We start from the raw sequence: 20238 nt of genomic DNA, 5'->3' as shown, positions 1-20238 counted from the left end.
TTAAGAAAGAGAAAAAGGCACCGAGGGAGTCACAGAGATAAGGAAGTGTGAGGTGTGAAAAGGAGACATCAAAGGGGACAAAATTCAAGGAAAATGTCGAAAGCATCGTTGTTAGCGGAGGGGAAGGTGACAACGAGGCGTGCAATCAGTAAAATTTAATCAGGAGGGCGGTCAAATCAGTCGGAGAACTCGGATGGGGGAGGGATGGAGAGAGGGGGAAAGCAAGGGCTACCTGAAGTTAGAGAAGTCAACGTTCACAAACGCTTCTTCTTATTAATTCTCTTGTATTAAGGAGTGATCATTTCCTCTGTAAAAGCCCCAGTGTCTCGGTAACACAGTGCTATTTACTGTTTGAGAAGGAACTGCAGATGCAGAACTCCCCTGCTTTCAAGAGAGAGCTAGATAGGGCCCTTAAAAATAGCGGAGTCAGGGGATATGGGGAGAAGGCAGGAACGGGGTACTGATTGGGGATGATCAGCCATGATCACATTGAATGGCGGTGCTGGCTGGAAGGGCCGAATGGCCTACTCCTGCACCTATTGTCTATTGTCTCTTGCAGATGCTGGAAAAATTGAAAGTAGACAAAAAAGGCCAGAGAAACTCAGCAGGTCAGGCAGCATCTATGGAGAAAAGTAGTAGGCGGCGCTTCGGGTCCAGACGCTTCTGCAGACTGTTGTCGGGGTGGGGGGGGGGAGGTGAGAAAAAGAAAGGAAGAGGCGGAGAGGGTAGGCTATGTGGGAGAGCTGGGAAGGGGGAGGGTACAATCCCAGCGTCGTCAAACCCTCCATCATACGTTGACCCACTCATTCTCCTTTGGACCCTCCCCAGAGCCCAGCGCATCCTTCCTCAGATTATGGGGCCCTAAATAGACAATAGACAATAGACAATAGGTGCAGGAGTAGGCCATTCGGCCTTCGAGCCAGTACCGCCATTCAATGTGATCCATGGCTGATCATCCCCAATCAGTACCCCGTTCCTGCCTTCTCCCCATATCCCCTGACTCCCCCATCTTTAAGAGCCCTATCTAGCTCTCACTTGAGCTCACAATACTCCAAATGCAGCCTAGGCCATCGGGTCTCAGCATTACATCCCTGTTTGTTTGCTTTTGGTATTCTAGCCCTTGGAAATAAATGCTGGCATTGGGCCTCTATGCCTTCACACCTTTGGTTAACCTGATCCTTCCTGGGGGTGATTCTCGTGCTGTGAACGCAACTTGGTGGGGAAGAGGATCCCTCTGTTAATGAGGGCGTGTTGGTTGCTGAGGATCCCTCGGTTGCTGAGGTCTCCCATGTTACTAGCGTGATGACGAGTGCCGTTGCTTTATTTTTTTTGCAGACAGACTTTTCCATGGGCTGATGTCATGGGTCTGACAGATAAATGCACAGAGCATGGCAGAAAGTCAAACGCATGACATCACCGGCGGAGGTGTCCTTGGGGAGAGTAGGGTATGGGGCAAGTAATGTAAATCTGACGGAAGGAATGCAAAGTCCCAGCCTGACTCCAGCACAAGCTTAACTCCTTCAAAACCCACGCAAAACGCATTTGCGAGGAGGTGCAGGCTGGGGTTCGCGAGGGGGACACGCGCGTAGAGTCGCCCCCCTCACAGCGCCGGAGACCCAGGTTCGATCCCGACTACAGGCCGCTCGCTGCCTGTGCGGAGTTTGCACGTTTTCCCCATGAAGAGGACGGGATATGGGCCAAATGGGACCATTGTTGGCAAGTTGGGCCGAAGGGCCAGTTTCCCACACTGCATCACTCTATGACTCCATGACCTGCCCTGGGTTTTCTCCGAGATCTTCGGTTTCCTCCCACACTACAGACGCACAGGTTTGCCAATAAATTGGCTTGGTATAAATGTAAAAATGTCAATAGACAATAGACAATAGGCACAGGAGTGGGCCATTCGGCCCTTCGAGCCAGCACCGCCATTCAATGTGATCATGGCTGATCATCCCCAATCAGTACCCCGTTCCTGCCTTCTCCCCATATCCCCTGACTCCGCTATCTTTAAGAGCCCTATCTAGCTCTCTCTTGAAAGTATCCAGAGAACCTGCCTCCACCACCCTCTGAGGCAGAGAATTCCACAGACTCACAACTCTCTGTGAGAAAAAGTGTTTCCTCGTCTCCGTTCTAAATGGCTTACTCCTTATTCTTAAACTGTGGCCCCTGGTTCTGGACTCCCCCAACATCGGGAACATGTTTCCTGCCTCTAGCGTGTCCAAGCCCTTAACAATCTTATATGTTTCAATAAGATGCCCTCTCATCCTTCTAAACTCCAGAGTGTACAAGCCCAGCTGCTCCATTCTCTCAGCATATGACAGTCCCGCCATCCCGGGAATTAACCTTGTAAACCTACGCTGCACTCCCTCAATAGCAAGAATGTCCTTCCTCAAATTTGGGGACCAAAACTGCACACAATACTCCAGGTGTGGTCTCACTAGGGCCCAGTACAACTGCAGAAGGACCTCTTTGCTCCTATATTCCACTCCTCTTGTGTGTAGGATAGTGTTAGTGTGCAGGGATCGCTGGTCGGCGCGGACTCGGTGGGAAAGGGCCTGTATCTCGAAACTAAACTAAACGAGGAACTGCAGGTGGTGCTTTCTACGAGGAAAGGCACAAAGTGCTGGAGTAACTCAGCATCTCTGGAGGGCATGGATAGGTGATGTTGCATAACATCATAGGTTCATGTCATCGGAGCAGAATTAGGCCATTCGGCCCATCAAGTCGACTCCGCCATTCAATCAAGGCTGATCAATCTCGCCCTCTCAACCCCACTGTCCTGCCTTCGCCCCGTGACTTCTGAGGGCTTTCTGGGTTTATTAGGCTATGTCTCCGTGACTATGTGAACATGGCTATGACAAGGAGTAGCATTCTATGAATCTGATTCTATGACTGTCTGACGATGAGTATGACTCTCTCAACCTATAAATAAGACTACACATCTATGATTTGGACTGTGTCTCTGTGTCTCTGTGTCTCCGTGTCTCCGTGTCTCCGTGTCTCCGTGTCTCCGTGTCTCCGTGTCTCCGTGTCTCCGTGACTCCGTGACTCCGTGTCTCCGTGTCTCCGTGTCTCTGTGTCTGTGTCTCTGTGTCTCTGTGCCTCTGTGTCTCTGTGTCGCTGTGTCTCTGTGTCTCTGTGCCTCGGTGTCTCTGTGTCTCTGTGTCTCTGTGTCTCTGTGACTGTGTCTCCGTGTCTCTGTGACTCTGTGTCTCTGTGACTGTGTCTCTGTGTCTCTGTGTCTTCATCCACTTCATCAGGGGCCCACTTGCCATTGGGCAAGCTGACACCCTGGCCAGTCCACCACTGTGTTTAGGTCTCTGTGACTCTGTGTCTGTGACTGTGTCTCTTTGACTCAATGACTCAGGTGTGTATTTGTGTTGTGTCCACAGGTGATCAAGTCTGGGGTGGAGACCACCTGCAAGTGCCACGGTGTATCAGGATCTTGCACGGTGCGGACCTGCTGGAGGCAGCTGGCCCCGTTCCACGAGATCGGCAAGCTGCTGAAGCTCAAGTACGAGACGTCACTGAAGGTGGGCAGCACCACCAACGAGGCAACGGGCGAGGGGGACATCACCCCGCCCAAGAAGCCCCCCGTCCCCGCCGCCCCTGCCGCTGCCGCCGCCGCCGCTGCTGCTGCCCACCACCACCAGATCCCAAGGACTACTGACCTGGTGTACATCGACGACTCGCCCAGCTTCTGCAGGCCGAGCAAGTACTCCCCGGGCACCGCCACCAGGAAGTGCTACAAGGACAAGAACTGCGAGAGCATCTGCTGCGGCAGGGGCCACAACACCCAGAGCAGGGAGGTGAAGAGGCCGTGCCAGTGCCAGGTGCGCTGGTGTTGCTACGTGGAGTGCAAGCAATGCATGCAACAGGAGGAGATCTACACCTGCAAAGACTAGCCCGCTTGGCGGAGGCGAGCTGAGAGAGAGGGCAAGGGAGCAGAGCGGAGATGTGGGAGTAGTGTGTGTGTGTGTGTGTGTGTGTGTGTGTGTGAGGGGGGGGGGGGGAACGGACCCGGTCGAAGAAAGGACAAAGTCAAATCCCAGAAGCAGACAGTCTCCGGCGACTATCCTCGACTCCAACGACCGCGGCAAGTTGCGCTTGACTGGCTGGGACGGTCGTAAGTCGGCTTCAACTCCCCACCAAAGTATCTTTGCTCCCCCACCAGCCGCCGCGGGGCACGGTGAACTGCCGAGGAGTGAACATTTAACGCGTGGCATGAAGACCTGGGGCCACTAGGGGCAAATGGCTCGGAGGTTGGACAACTTGTGGCTCCAATTAAATATGACCGCTGGCCTTCGTTCAGGCCAACCCGCTCAGTGGTCCAAAGCAACCCCCCCCCCATTGAAGTTCCACTGAACAAACTTTCTCAATGAAGCTTCCCAAATATTGGGAGCGTGGAGAGGCGGGAAAGGCTCGACAACTCCATCAAAGGGTGCAACTGTGAAGAAGTAGATTGTCAAGGCCATTTGTAACCAACGACATAGGGCGACAGACTTTGGTCGAAAGATCCAGCATGGGAACAGGCCCTTCGGCCCGACGAGTCCACGCCGAACCGTTCTATGCTATCCCACTTTTCGCATCCACTCGCTGCACGCTAGAGCCTTTCCATCTTGTACGGAGGGCAATTTCACCCAGCTACCGGTGGGCAGCAGAGACTGTGTGAGTCACCCCCCCCCCACTGTTCATTTTACCTCGATCTCCTCAACTTCTATCTGACTTTACCCAAGGGGGCGACTTGGTTTCCAGCGTTCTCGACAATTCTGGTTTCCCTCCTCGCTCCAAGTAGAATCGGGAAAACAAAGACAAAGTCAATTTCACCCGAAGGTGCAGTGATATGAATTTGCCAGCAGCGATACCCTTCAAAAGAGAACACACAGTACACAATTAGGTTTAACACAAACATCCTTTCACACAAGATGCTTTAAAAGAACACAAGAAATTGTTCTGGGAAGAGTGGCAATAGACAATAGGCAATAGGTGCAGGAGTAGGCCATTTGGCCCTTCGAGCCACCACCGCCATTCAATGTGATCATGGCTGATCATCCTCAATCAGTACCCCGTTCCTGCCTTCTCCCCATATCCCCTGTTTATCTTGGAGATATCTTGGTGGCCCGTGGGACCTGCATATCCCAAATTCACATGATATAGGATTAGAATTAGGCCGAATGGCCCATTGAGTCCATTCTGCCATTCAATCATGGCTGATCTAATCCCATGTTCTCCATTTGAACACAGTGGTGGTCACACACCCTTGAATCCGATGGCTATTGAGTGCTGGGGTCTTAGAAGATTTTCTCCGGGATCTGTGCCAATGGACATAAAATAAAAAGTCTATTTATATCAGCGCTGGTGTGCTGCCCTTAACTTAGCCCTAACTCATATAAAGGCCCATAAACCTTGCATAGTTTCATGCCCCCCCCCAGAGCACGGTTTGTGAGTTCCCACGCTCCAAAGATGGAATTATATCATCACCTTTATGGTATCCCTAATAAAACCAAGCCAATCGGCCTCTGTGGATGCTCGCTGGTTGTTTGTGGTTCTCTCTGCGAGATGGGGAACGCACAAACCATGCGTGGGACATACGTGAGGCGCAAAGCCATTTAGAACGGAGACGAGGAAACACTTTTTTCTCACAGAGAGTGGTGAGTGTGGAATTCTCTGCCTCAGAGGGCGGTGGAGGCAGGTTCTCTGGATGCTTTCAAGAGAGAGCTAGATAGGGCTCTTAAAGGTAGCGGAGTCAGGGGATATGGGGAGAAGGCAGGAACGGGGTACTGATTGTGGATGATCAGCCATGATCACATTGAATGGCGGTGCTGGCTCGAAGAGTCAAATGGCCTGCTCCTGCACCTATTGTGTATTGTCTATATAAAGCAGTCCAGGCGCAGCCTGTTGAGCTGAGTTAAGCATGGAAGGCCCTTCAGCCCATCGTTTGACGTTATCCCGCGTTCTCGTCCACTCCCTACACACCAGGAAGGGGGGGGGGGGTAATTTTTACAGACACACCCCGCACAGGGAACACACCTGGAGCAAACACACACACACCACACACACACACACACGCACCCACACACAGACACACACACACACACACCCACACACACTAGACACACACACACACACACACACACACACACACACACACACACACACACACACACACACACACACACACACACACACACACACACACACACACACACACACACACACACACACACACACACACACACACACACACACACACCCACACACACACACACCCCCACACAAACACACACACACACACACACACACACACACACCCACACACACACACACACACACACACACACACACACACACACACACACACACACACACACACACACACACACAGTGGCCGAGGTCGGGATCGAACACCCCGTGTCTCTGGCGCCGTGAAGCTGAGGCTTTGCCCGCTCTGCGTGTTCCTGTTACCCATCCCTTCTCTCCAGAGACGTGCCTGTCCAGCTGAGTTGTTACCCATCCCTTCTCTCCAGAGACGCTGCCTGTCCAGCCCCCCCCACCCCCCCCCCCCCCCCCCCCCCCAGCGTTTTATATCCATCTTCAGTCTTCTACCAAGATGGACTTGCAGAGCCAGAGCAACATATATGTACCATTCTCACTCCCGCGTTTACATGACTGAAAGACAGCACTGGACACTAAAGTCGGCAGGTTCTTGTGCAGAGCCAACTGTGGGACACCGTCTACTCCTGCCGGCCACCATCAGCGGTGGCAAGAATGCAAATTTGTCACCGAGTTTGTGCTCCTTCAGAGCGGAGGCTGGCAGATCCTCGTCTAAAGACACGGCAGGGCACGCTGCTAAAACAAAATGGCCGCCACCAACGTCAACCCTATTGTCCTTCACTTGGTCTGACCACCTGGAGGTCTGCAACTTAGGTATTGGCAGTGATCGCCTGTTTGACACATGGAGCTAACGCGGCCCGGGAAAAAAAAGGCCCTTCGGCCCAACTCCTCCATGCCGACCATCTATCTGAGCCATGCCGGCCATTCGGCCCCTGGCCCTCCAAAACCTTTCCTATCCAAGTGTCTCACTCTGTGTCACACCGACAAGACGTATCGCCAAGCGCATGCGTGGAAACTACTCTGGAACCCCGACCAGTCCCCTCATTTCGACAGCCGTACCCCACAACTTCAAGGCGAGGGAAGTTGAGGAGACTGCAACACAGGAGCGTGCCTAAGATCAGTGAGATATTCAGAGACCATGAAGCTGGAATTTCTGATCGTATGGTTGCTCTGTGGCAAGACGAGATGCAGTGATCTGTGCTACTTGTTCCTAGACCTAGATGACACCAGCATGCCGCTGTATATAGTATTAATCATATTATACTGGTCGCATCTAGCCATAGAATATCAATCCATTTTGGGTGAGTCGTGGAGTCAAGCCTCACGCCACAGCAACAAGGCCCTTCGGCCCGACCCACCCATGCCGACCCAAACGCGAGGATCTAATTGGAGTGCAGGCGATGAACGGATTAATGAATGAATGAATAGGTTTATTGGCCAAGTATGGTCACATACAAGGAATTTGCCTTGGTGCTCCGCCCGCAAGTGACAACACCACGTACAGTGACAGTTAAGAATGACGCATAAAACGTTAAGCATGAAACATTAACGACCGCGGAGCTGAGCTGTTTCTACGTTGAGCGACCAGCAGCCGCTCCGCCATCGATCACAAACACGACCCGACCATCAATGATCTTGATCGGTCGTCAATAAACGGCGAGACGCGGTTTTGGCCACGGGACTGATCCACATGTGGCGAGTCGTGGCTGTTCGCTCTCCCAATATCCACTGTGGCCGCCTCGGCCTCTACTCAGACATACACACCTTGCTTCCCCCATGAACATCGAAGACCTTCGACTGAAGAAAAATCGGATTACTATTTTATTTTTTTAATTTTTGGGGACTTTGACAGGATTTCATGCCATGGTGTGTTTGGATGCTGGTTTCGACCAAAGGCAATAAAGCTGGAGTAACTCGGTGGGTCGGGCAGCATCTGCGGAGAGAAGGAACGGGCGGCGTTTCAGATTATCCGCCTGAAGGTCAGTGAGGCATTCAGAGACCACGGAAGCTGCAAACTCCAAGTCTGAAGAAGGGTCTCGACCCGAAACGTCGCCCCGTTCCTTCTCTCCAGAGACGCCGCCTGTCCCGCTGAGTTACGCCAGCCTTTTTCACGTCTATCGACGATGTCGCTCGCGGTGAATCTGGGGACATATTCCTCCTCGTTCAACCAATACTTTGAATGACTTCATATGGAAAGCACTCGGGTCACTCGGGTCTGTAGGGAGATGAGGCGAGAAGACTCGAGACACGGGATGCAAGAACTGGTCAAAGTGCTACTTCATCGAGAGAGGAGATGAGAGTGTGAGACGCATGTGGCTGTGGTGAATAGCCTCACATTGTATAGAATTATCGAGACAAATGCTGACTTCCTTTATGTGTTTTGGTGAAGCGATGTATTAATGTACCATATGCCCCACTTATAACACACCCCAGCATTATATATCATCTTCATCGGTGGGAGGGGGAAGCTGGAAACGCCTTCAGTGGCCCAGTGGGGATGTGCACATCCTGGCTAGGGATCTCTCTCTCATCCAGGACAAAGCCATTGTCATCCGACCAGCCTTTAGCTAAAGAGGGCAGGGCATGAACTATAACGCCTACTCCAGGTTGCTGTCCAGTGAATCCAATTGGCAGTTGTGTGTAAACACCAGGAAATGCAGGTGCTGGCTAACAAAACAAGACACAGAGTGGTGGAGTAACTCAGCAGGTCAGGCGGCTCAGTCTGAGGAAGGGTCCCAACCCAAAACGTCGCCTGCCCGTGTCCTTCAGAGATGCTGCCTGACCCATTGAGTTACTCCGGCGCTGTGTGGCTTTTTTGGCAGTTGTATATATCTGTGCGCGTGTGTCTGTGTGGGTGAGTGTATGTGAATGCGTGTGTGCGTGAGTGTGTGCGTGGGTGTGTATGAGTGCGCAAGAGTGTGTGTGAGTGAGTGTGCATGAATGTGTGTGTGTGTGCGTGGGAGTATGTGAGTGTGCTTGTGTGCGTGTGATCATGCATGAGTGTATGTGGACGTGTGTGCGTTTGTAAATGTATGCGAGTGCGTGTGTGTGTGTGCATGAGTGAATGTGAGTGTGCGTGTGATCGTGCGTGAGTGTGTGTGTGTGTTTGTGTCTGTGAGTGTCTGTGAATGTGTGTGTGTGTGTGTGTCTGTGAGTGTATGTGAATGTGTGTGAGTGTGCATGTGTGACTGCGTGTATGTGAATGTGTGTGTATGTGAATGTGTGATGTATGTGTGTGTGTGTGTGTGAGTGTGCATGTGTGTGTGACAGTGCGTGTGTGTGCGTGTAAATGTGCGTGTGAGTGTAAGTGTGTGTGAGTCTGCGTGTGTGTGAGTGTGTGAGTGTGCGTGTGTGTGTGTGAGTGCGCGTGTGTGTGAGTGTGTGAGTGTGCGTGTGTGTGAGTGCACGTGTGTCCATCCACACAAAAGTGCCTTGAATTGAGAGGAGGCTAGTAATGTGGAGATGGCAAAAGGTACCAAATTCTGAAAAATGACCATTGCAACAAATGCAACAAAAATCAAGACGAGGGCAAGCTAACGTAAGGAGCACAGGGTGTGTTACAAGTGAGCGGTGCAGTGGGGAGTATATTGACCCTGGTAGCAGTATCTGAAGAGTTTCTACCACAGTGTACCACTGGCTGATAGAAGTGTGGCCATTGCTGTAACCTATATTATACAGTCACGGGACGAGTCAGTTCTAATCATAAATATATATATAAATATATATTATATATATAAAAGTATAAGATATATTGATGTTAGTAGGAGGGATGAGGTGCAATGACTGTATGTGGATGTTGTATGTGTGTGTGAGGGCAAAACGTGATCAGATTGTCTCCAGAAACATCAGGCAGAACTGCCTCAGGTCACTCATTGTGAGCGCGTGTGTGTGTTTGCACGTCTGCGTGTGTGTGTGTGTGAGTGTGAGCGGGTGTGTGTGTGTGTTTGCACGTCTGCGTGTGTGCGTGAGTGTGTGTGTGTGTTTGCACGTCTGCGTGTGTGTGTGAGTGTGTGAGTGCGCGTGTGTTCAGTTTCAGTTCAGTTTATTGTCACGTGTACCGAGGTACAGTGAAAAGCTTTGTGTGTGTGTGCCTGTGTGAGTGTGCACCTGTCTGTCTGTGTGTGTGTTATGTGTGTGTGTCTGCACGTGCGCGCGCGTGTGTGCATATTGTGTGTGTGTGTGTGGTCGGTTTAGTTTAGTTTATTTTCACGCGTACCGAGGTACAGTGAAAAGCTTTGTGTGTGTGTGTGTTTGTGTGTGTGTGTGTGTGTGTGTGTGTGTGTGTGTGTGTGTGTGTGTGTGTGTGTGTGTGTGTGTGTGTGTGTGTGTGTGTGTGTGTGTGTGTGCGTGTGTGCGTGCATCTGTGTGCGTGTGTGTCGGTTCGGCTGTCTGTGTGTGTGTGTGCGCGTGTGTGTTCTTGAAGATGGAAATCTAACAGGAAGATTTGATGTCATCTGCCATTTCTGGCTAAGTCGAGGATCTCAGATCTCAGATCTCAATAGGTTTTCTAAGCAGAATTAGGCCATTCAGCCCATCAAGTGACCGGTGGTCGGTGTGGATTCGGTGGGCCGAAGGACCTGTTTACACGCTGTAAGTCTAAGTAGTGAGGGCGACTGATTAATATGGCTTGCCAAACATAAAATGCTCCTTGCCTACCTGAAAATGGCCCCGAACATGCTTCATTGGACTTAGGTAGAAACTAAGTGCGGCACGGTGGCGCAGCGGTAGAGTTGCTGTCGTACAGTGCCAGAGACCCAGGTTCGATCCTGACTACGGGCGCTGTCTGTACGGAGTTTGTACCTTCTCCCTGTGGCCTGCGTGGGTTTCCTCCGAGATCTTCGGTTTCCTCCCACACTCCAAAGACGTGCAGGCTTGTAGGTTAATTGGCTTGGTGTGAATGTGAAAAAAACTGTCCCTAGTGTGTGTAGGATAGTGTTAACGTGCAGGGATCACCGGTCAGTGAGGACTCAGTTTCCACGCTGTATCTCTAAACTAAGCTGAACAAAATTAAGTCAAAGGTCATCGGCGTCGGTGATCAAAATGTTGGCCAGTTTTAGGGCCGGGAGCTGTAAATGCAAGAAGAGATTTGGGAAGTGTTTCAGTATCTCAGGCCTAGTGTTTTTGGAGACTGGTATTGGTTACAGATATGGGAGTCAAGGCGATGGAGGATTGGGTAGGATTGGTTGCAAATGTGGACAGAAGTTCTGGAAGGATGGAAAACTAGCTGGGAAAGATTTGGAATGATCAAAACTGGAGTTAATAGCACGGAAGCAGACTCCAGCACAGACGGCTCCGGAGGCCAAGTCAGTGGATATTTCTTGAAGGCGGAGATGAATAGATTCTTGATTAGTACGGGGGTCAGCGGTTACGGGGAGATGGCAGAGGAATGGGGTTAGGAAGGAGAGATAGAGCAGCCATGACTGAATGGCAGGGTCGACTTGATGGGCCGAATGGCTCCTATCACTTGTGGCCTTATGAAGCGGGGAAATTAAATTACCAGTTGTTATAATTTTATTTGTATATTAGAAGAAAATTATGAAGAATGACAGGCAACAAAAACAAATGTTTTTAGAAGATGAGATGAGAGAGAGATAAAATAATAATATGTAGAGCATGAAATGTATTACACCATAGATTATTTTAATCAAATTTGATTCACAGTTGGATAGATTGTTTGTGTAAATATTAAACCTCAACTTTCATTGCAGTTAAGATTCTTAAGGGCCTGTCCAACTTGGAATTCTCTGCCTCAGGGGGCGGTGGAGGCCGGTTCTCTGGATGCTTTCAAGAGAGAGATAGATCGGGCTCTTAAAAATAGCGGAGTCGGGGGATATGGGGAGAAGGCAGGAACGGGGTTCTGATTGGGGATGATCAGCCATGATCACATTGAATGGCTCGAAGGGCCGAATGGCCTAATCCTGCACCCATTGTCTATTGTCTATTGTCTATTGACTTCATTTGCACGTTAGGCAGGTGGTGCGCGAAGATTTTGTACATCCCAAAATCCTGGGGCGCCGTGCGCGATCGCACGTCACTGCCTACGTCACCACGCACTATGCGCGCATCACGTGTGCGTAAATGATGTAGCGTAAATGACGCGCAAATCACGCGCAAGTGGGACAGGCCCTTTACAGTTTACAGTTCAGTTTATTGCCACGTGTACCGAGGTACAGTGAAAAGCTTTTGTTGCGCGCTATCCAGTCAGCGGAAAGACAACACATGATTACAATCGACCCCTTTACAGTGTGCAGGTACATCGTGGGGGAATGACGTTTAGTGCAAGGTAAAGCCAACAAAGGTCTGGTCAAGGATAGTCCGAGGGCCATCAACGAGGTAGATAGTAGTTTGGTTGGTCATCGGGTGCTGGGAGTCGAAGTGTGGACAGATCTAAGCAGTTTAAGAAGATTGTTGTTAAAGTGCGTAATGGAGGGGTAGAGATTTGAGAGGGTGGTGCGATGGTAAATGTGTGATTGTAGATCTGCTTCTGTGGCCGGCACGCAGATAGTCACCTGTGTTGGACGCCATCTTGGAATCATCCTTTGGTGTATCCGAGGTGGACTCTCATGGAGTGAGGGGCGAATGTGTTTTGTTTAGTGTTACACCATTGTTCTGCTGTTCCTACGCCCTCATTCTCCCTAAACTGCAAGAGATAAATCACTCCCCGGTCTAATATTTGGGGAAAGACCAGGTTCTGGAGGGACTCAGTGGGTCAGGCAGCATCTGGGGAGGATGGAATGGCCAAGAAATGAGTCCGATCAGACTCTGAAACCTTCTCCTGACCCAAAAGGTCACCAGCCTCTGTTCTCCATGGATGCTGCCGGACCTGCTGAGTTTTAGTTTAGTTCAGTTTAGAGATACAGCGCGGAAACAGGCCATTCGACCCACCGAGTCTGCGCCGACCAGCGATCACCCCGACACCCTCAACCTCCGGGAACCGCACGGAAACCTTGGAAGGGGCGCAAAGTCTCCAGAGGTTTCCGTTCACGTTTCCTAAGTGGGACAGGGACATAAACTCCCTCTTGAAAACATCCGGCGAATTGGCCCCCAAAACTGACCCGCAAAATAGCTTCCTGTTCAGGAGATGGATTCCTTCTCACCGATATTGGAATGAAAATACTTCCGTCTCATGATGTGGTTTCCCCTCCAAAAAAAAAAACCATACAAAGGTCGGGAGGTGGATGGAGACACAGTCCGTGTGTGCGGAGATGTGCATGTATGAACAGCGGTGTGCGTGTATGTGTGGGGCGGTGCCCATGTGTGTGCGTGTGGTTGCTGAGGGGTGAGTGAAGGATACCGTCTGATTTTAAAGCAGTTTCCCGCACTGAATCTGGATGCTTTCTATGTAATTATTTAAGTATATACTATTTAATGTGGACATATTTTGCTCTTGTAAATTGTAAATACTGATTTTTGTTTCTCCTGTTCTCCTGTGGTATTAATACGTCTCAGTTAGTAAGGCACATATACTTTATATTGACATTAATTAGGAATGCAATGGTCAATATTATTTCTTCTCCCAGGCGTGGTTATGTGTTCAAATTCCAACAAGTATCTAGCCGTCCAGCCTCTCCATACATCCTCGACCCAAGCACCTTATAAGCCCATAAGACATGGCAGCAGAATTAAACCTCTCAGCCCATTGAGTCAACTCATAGAGTTTTGCAGGTTGGAAACAGGGTCTTGCCGACCAACATGCCCCATCTGCACTAGTCCCACCTGCCTACATTTGGCCCGCATCCCTCTAAACCTATCCCATCCATCCACCCATCCAAATTCAACGTTATGATAGTAGCTGCCTCAATTACCCTCTCTGGCAGCTTGTTCCATACACCCACCACCCTTTGCGTAGAAAAAACTGCCCCTCAGCTTCCTATTGAAACTCTCCCCCCTCACCTTAAACCTTGAAGCTGTCCGCATGTGGATTTTACGTTCTCCCCCCGCGATGGCGTGGGTTTTCTCCGGGCGCTCCGGTTTCCTTCCCACATCCCAAAGACGTGCGGGTTTGTAGGTTGAACGGCCCTCTGTAAATTGGCCCCCTAGTGTGTAGGGAACGGCTGAGAAAGTGTGATGGCACTGGACCCGTGATCGGTGGCTAGCACAGACTCGATGGGCCGAAGGGCCTGGTTCTACTCCCTATCTCTGAAAATGAATCTAAGCTAAGTGCAATGGAATCTTTCGAAGAACCTGAGAACAATCCCTTCTTTGTCTTCCTGCGTGTGGCGTGCACAGCCTAAAGTCGTAAGACAACTTGTTGTGTTTGATCTTCTGTTGGTCAACGTCGGGTTGATTGCATTCGTCGAAACAAACCACGTGAAGGTTGCAATCTCCCACCCCTGACAATCCAGTGTTTCTTTAGCCCTGTGGTGACGTCAAAACTCAATCACACAAGATGAAGTCCTTGTAACATCAGACTGGGTTGTTAGGGTACCAGACTCCAAACCAAACTAAAGGGCCTGTCCCACTTTCACGACCTAATTCGTGACCTTTTTAAAGGGGCTGTCCCACTGTGCGAGCTCATTCAACAGTTCTCCTGAGTTTCCCCCGATTCGAACTCGGAGAATTACGGTAATAGCCGCTCGTAAGTCCTCGGGGCTCTCGTGGACATTTCTCAACATGTTGCAAAAACTTAACGCGTTTAGCCGCGTTTCCCCAGTACCTGCCATTAGCGTTACGAGCCGCTAAGAGACGTCCCCGAGCTCCGACGTACCCGCTACGTACATTCTACGTGCTTACCACAAGTTTGATTTCTTTTTTAAATTCGGGAGAGCTCTTGGGTAAACTCGTATAGTGGGACAGCCCCTTTACTCGTGGGCATTTTTCATCATGTTGAAAAAACGTCCCAACCTACTTAATGCCATGAGTACCTACGACTAGCACCATGGCCTCCCATGACCTCGTGACGACCATGCTGTGAGTATGAGTCAAGGGCGAGCTCGTGGTGAATTAGGTCGTGAATCTGGGACAGGCCCTTTACTGAAAAGTGGAAAAAGAAAAGAATCAAGGCTTGGCCACTGCATTCCTAATACTAACATGCCCAGGTTTTGTGTGTATGTGTGTGTTTTTCTCTCACAGAGTCTAATGGAGCCTAAATTATTTGTTTCTACCTCATGTTCATAGCTTGCAGGTATGAACTGATTCTTCAGTCTGACTGTGGAGGATGTATTTAAATTATTTAACACCTTGGTATAACAAAAGCGAGAGAATTCTGGAAATAAATGACGTGTGAATTATTTTTCAAACGTGTCTTGTCTTCGTCCTTTTTGCCTGAAAGCCGGAAGGTGTCGGAATGGAGCAAGGTCTCGGAGGCGATGGGGCAAGCTTTCGTAAATATGGTGGTCAGAGATCAGGGTACAGGCACAAATTTTGGTTTAGTTTAGAGATACAACGCGGAAACAGGCCCTTCGGCCCGCAGAGTCCACGCCGACCGGCAATCCCCGCACACTAAAACTATCCTATATAACCATATAACAAATACAGCACGGAAACAGGCCATCTCGGCCCTACAAGTCCGTGCCGAACAACTTTTTCCCCTTAGTCCCACCTGCCTGCACTCATACCATAACCCTCCATTCCCTTCTCATCCATATGCCTATCCAATTTATTTTTAAATGATACCAATGAACCTGCCTCCACCACTTCCACTGGAAGCTCATTCCACACAGCCACCACTCTCTGAGTAAAGGAGTTCCCCCTCATGTTACCCCTAAACTTCTGTCCCTTAATTCTGAAGTCATGTCCTCTTGTTTGAATCTTCCCTATTCTCAAAGGGAAAAGCTGGTCCACATCAACAATGTCTAACCCTCTCATCATTTTACAGACCTCTATCAAGTCCCCCCTTAACCTTCTGCGCTCCAGAGAATAAAGCCCTAACTTATTCAACCTTTCTCTGTAACTTAGTTGCTAAAACCCAGGCAACATTCTAGTAAATCTCCTCTGTACTCTCTCTATTTTGTTGACATCCTTCCTATAATTGGGCGACCAAAATTGTACACCATACTCCAGAATTGCTCTCACCAATGCCTTGTACAATTTTAACATTACATCCCAACTTCTATACTCGATTTGTAAAGGCTAGCATGCCAAAAGCATTCTTTACCACCCTATCTACATGAGATTCCACCTTCAGGGAACTATGCACAGTTATTCCTAGATCCCTCTGTTCAACTGCATTCCTCAATTTGCTACCATTTACCGTGTACGTCCTATTTTGATTTGTCCTGCCAAGATGTAGCACCTCACACTTATCAGCATTAAACTCCATCTGCCATCTTTCAGCCCATTCTTCCAAATGGCCTAAATCTCTCTGTAGACTTTGGAAATCTACTTCATTATCCACAACACCACCTGTCTTAGTATCATCTGCATACTTACTAATCCAATTTACCACACCAACATCCAGATCATTAATGTACATGACAAACAACAGTGGACCCAACACAGATCCCTGAGGCACCCCACTAGTCACTGGCCTCCAACCTGAGAGCCATCCACCATCACTCTCTGGCTTCTCCCATTCAGCCACTGTTGAATCCATCTTGCTACTCCTGTATTTATACCCAACAATTGAACCTTCTTAACCAACCTTCCATGAGGAACCTTGACAAAGGCCTTACTAAAGTCCATATAGACAACATCCACTGCTTTACCCTCATCAATTTCCCTAGTCACCACTTCAAAAAATTCAAGATTAGTCACACATGACCTTCCAGTCACAAATCCATGTTGACTGTTCCTAATCAGACCCTGTTTATCCAGATGCTTATATATATTTTCTCTAAGTATCTTTTCCATTAATTTGCCCACCACTGAAGTCAAACTAACAGGTCTATAATTACTAGGTTTACTCTTAGAACCCTTTTTAAACAATGGAACAACATGCGCAGTACGCCAATCCTCGGGCACTATTCCTGTTTCTTATGACATTTGAAATATTTCTGTCATAGCCCCTGCTATTTATACACTAACTTCCCTCAATGTCCTAGGGAATATCCTGTCAGGACCTGGAGACTTATCCACTTTTATATTTTTCAATAGTGTCAGTACTTCTTTTTCTTTGAATCTCATAGTATCCATTGCTACTCTACTTGTTTCCCTTACCTCACATAATTCAATATCATTCTCCTTGGTAAATACCGAAGAAAATACATTTTTCAATATCTCCCCCATCTCTTTTGGCTCTACAGATAGCTGTCCACTCTGTCTCTCTAATGGGTCAATTTTATCCCACGTTATCCTTTTGCTATTAATATAGCTGTAGAAACCCTTTGGATTTACTTTCACCTTACTTGCCAAAGCAACCTCATATATTCTTTTAGTGTTTCTAATTTCTTTCTTAAGATTATTTTTACATTCTTAATACTCCTCAAGCACCTCCTTTACTCCATGCTGCCTATAATTATTGGAGATCTCCCTCTTATTCCGACCCAAGTGTCCAATTTCCCTTGAAAACCAGGGCTCTTTCCAATTTTTACTATTTCCTTTCAACCGAACAGGGACAAAGATTCTGTACTCTTAAAATTTCCCCTTTAAATATCCTCCATTTCTCTTCAACATCCTTTCCATAAAACTAAATGTCCCAATTCACTCCTTTTAAATCCTTTCGCATCTCATCAAAGACACCCCTCCCCCATGCTTCGAGAGGTGGGGGCTAATCCCCCCATGTAATTTGTAATCCGGACTTTACCAGACGCTTTCTAAGGGCTGAATCGGCCAGTTCGCGGGGCCTTTCATCGCCCTGCGCGGCTTAAAATCAAACTGCTGCATCGAGGCGATCGAAGCCCCCAATGTTGAAGCTCCCGTCGGACGATGAAAGACCCCGTGAACGGGCCGATTCAAGGGCCACGATTTGGGGCGGACGAAGCTACTGTTGCTGGAGTTGGTCACCAACCAGGTCAGCTCCCGATGTTACCGTCCACAGGGCCCACGGCCGAAGACACGTGCGCATGCGCGTGCGCGGCCACCAAGAAATTGCGTCCCCCGCATGTTTTGATCGCGATTTCCGTGCCTGACGCTGAGGAAATGCGACCCTGGTCTTTGTAGAGAAAGTAACTGCAAGATGAATCAGGACATCCGAGTTGGCCTTGTGCTTTAGGGAACAGGGGTTCCCCTCTTCCATCATAGATGAGGCCCTCACTCATGCTTCCTTGGTACCCTGCAGCTCCGCCCCTGCCCCCCCTCCCCCTAGTCACAACAGAGACAGAGTCCCCCTAGTCCGCACCTTCCACCCCATCAGCCGTCGAATACAACACCAAATCCTCCGACATTTTTGCCACCTCCAACGGGATCCCACCACCAGCCACATCTTCCCACTTCCGCCCCTTCCCGCCTTCCGCAGAGACCGTTCCCTCCGCAACTCCCTGGTTAACTCATCCCTTCCCACCCAAACCACCCCCTCCCCAGGTACCTTCCCCTGCAACCGCAGGAGATGCAACACCTGTCCCCGTACCTCCTCCTTCAACTCTGTCCAGGGTCCCCGACAGTCCTTTCAGGTTAGGTAGAGGTTCACTTGCACCTCCTCCAACCTCATCTACTGTATCCATTGTTCAAGATGTGGACTCTTATACATCGGCGAGACCAAACGCAGACTGGGCGATCGTTTCGCTGAACGCCTTCGCTCGGTCCGCCTGGACCTACCTGATCTTCTGGCTGCCAAACACTTTAACTCCCCCTCCCATTCTCACACTGACCTTTCTGTCCTGGGCCTCCTCCATTGTCGGAGTGAGACTAAACGCAAATTTGAGGAACAGCGTCTCATATTCCCCTTGGGCAGCTTACACCCTATGTGGTATGAATATTCTCTAACTTCAAGTAACCCTTACTTTCCTCTCTCTCCATCCCTCCCCCCTCCCCCCTCTCCCCTCCCCCACCCAAGTTGCACCAGCTTCTCGTTTTCACCCAACAAACAGCTACCAATGGCCTGTCTCCTTTATCATCGTTACTTTTTTGCTTATCTTTCATTCTTCATTTGTTCTGTATCTCTCCACATCAACGTCGTTATCTCTCGTTTCCCTTATCCCGTAACTTTCATTCTGAAGAAGAGTCTCGACTACAAACGTCACCCATTCCTTCTCTCCAGAGATGCCGCCTGTCCTGCCGTGTACTCCAGCATTTTGTGTCTACCTTTGAATATAATCTAAGTTTTTCATTACTAAAGTAGCATGAGCTCCCCTCCTCTATGATCACTTCACCAACCTCTCATCAGCTACGCACCACCAGACTCAGGAACAGCTTCTTCCCCTCTGTTATCAGGCTTCTGAACGGCCCTTCCATAAGCTAGGGTACTGTCCGATTCACCTCTACCCCATTGCGGACATTGGACTTTGTCTGTGGAACTGGTGCGCTACAATGCTGAGAAGTTCCGCTTGGCTCCACCTAATTCACTTGACTTGATTGCATCTGTTTGAGGTGATAAGTGATAGGAGCAGAAACCCTATCATTAACGGAGGGGAAGAAGCTGTTCCTGAGTCTGGTGGTGTGCCTGTACCTTCTGCCAGATGGGAGCGGGGGGAAGAAGGAATGACCAGGGTGGGACAAGGCTCTGATTATGTCAGTCATAGAAACATAGAAACATAGAAATTAGGTGCAGGAGTAGGCCATTCGGCCCTTCGAGCCTGCACCGCCATTCAATATGATCATGGCTGATCATCCAACTCAGTATCCCGTACCTGCCTTCTCTCCATACCCCCTGATCCCCTTAGCCACAAGGGCCACATCTAACTCCCTCTTAAATATAGCCAATGAACTGTGGCCTCAACTACCCTCTGTGGCAGAGAGTTCCAGAGATTCACCACTCTCTGTGTGAAAAAAGTTCTTCTCATCTCGGTTTTAAAGGATTTCCCCCTTATCCTTAAACTGTGACCCCTTGTCCTGGACTTCCCCAACATTGGGAGCAATCTTCCTGCATCTAGCCTGTCCAACACCTTAAGAATTTTGTAAGTTTCTATAAGATCCCCTCTCAATCTCCTAAATTCTAGAGAGTATAAACCAAGTCTATCCAGTCTTTCTTCATAAGACAGTCCTGACATCCCAGGAATCAGTCTGGTGAACCTTCTCTGCACTCCCTCTATGGCAATAATGTCCTTCCTCAGATTTGGAGACCAAAACTGTACGCAATACTCCAGATGT

General features: G+C 49.4%; 1 protein-coding gene across 1 annotated transcript; it reads left to right on the top strand.

Annotated features, from left to right (window-relative positions):
• Positions 1-1388: 1388 nt before the first annotated feature.
• Positions 1389-4002, top strand: LOC129715048 (protein Wnt-9a-like). The gene is made up of 2 exons (XM_055664881.1): positions 1389-1445; positions 3393-4002. Exons 1-2 carry the CDS (start codon positions 1389-1391, stop codon positions 3903-3905), a joined length of 570 nt encoding a protein of 189 aa, XP_055520856.1. The 3' UTR covers positions 3906-4002.
• The last annotated feature ends 16236 nt before the right edge of the window (positions 4003-20238 follow it).

This window comes from Leucoraja erinacea, chromosome 49 (assembly GCF_028641065.1).
Source record: "Leucoraja erinacea ecotype New England chromosome 49, Leri_hhj_1, whole genome shotgun sequence".
NCBI lineage: Eukaryota > Metazoa > Chordata > Chondrichthyes > Rajiformes > Rajidae > Leucoraja > Leucoraja erinaceus.
The sequence above is the reverse complement of the archived record's forward strand: the minus strand, read 5'-3'. Positions and strand labels throughout refer to the sequence as shown.

What these genes read in the sequence shown, in the direction of transcription:
- LOC129715048 (XM_055664881.1), top strand. Translation starts at nt 1,389, where the DNA reads ATGGCAGAAAGTCAAACGCATGACATCACCGGCGGAGGTGTCCTTGGG. An exon ending in GTGTCCTTGGGGAGAGTAGG is followed by an intron (nt 1,446 to 3,392) that starts GTATGGGGCAAG and finishes TTGTGTCCACAG; the next exon opens with GTGATCAAGTCTGGGGTGGA.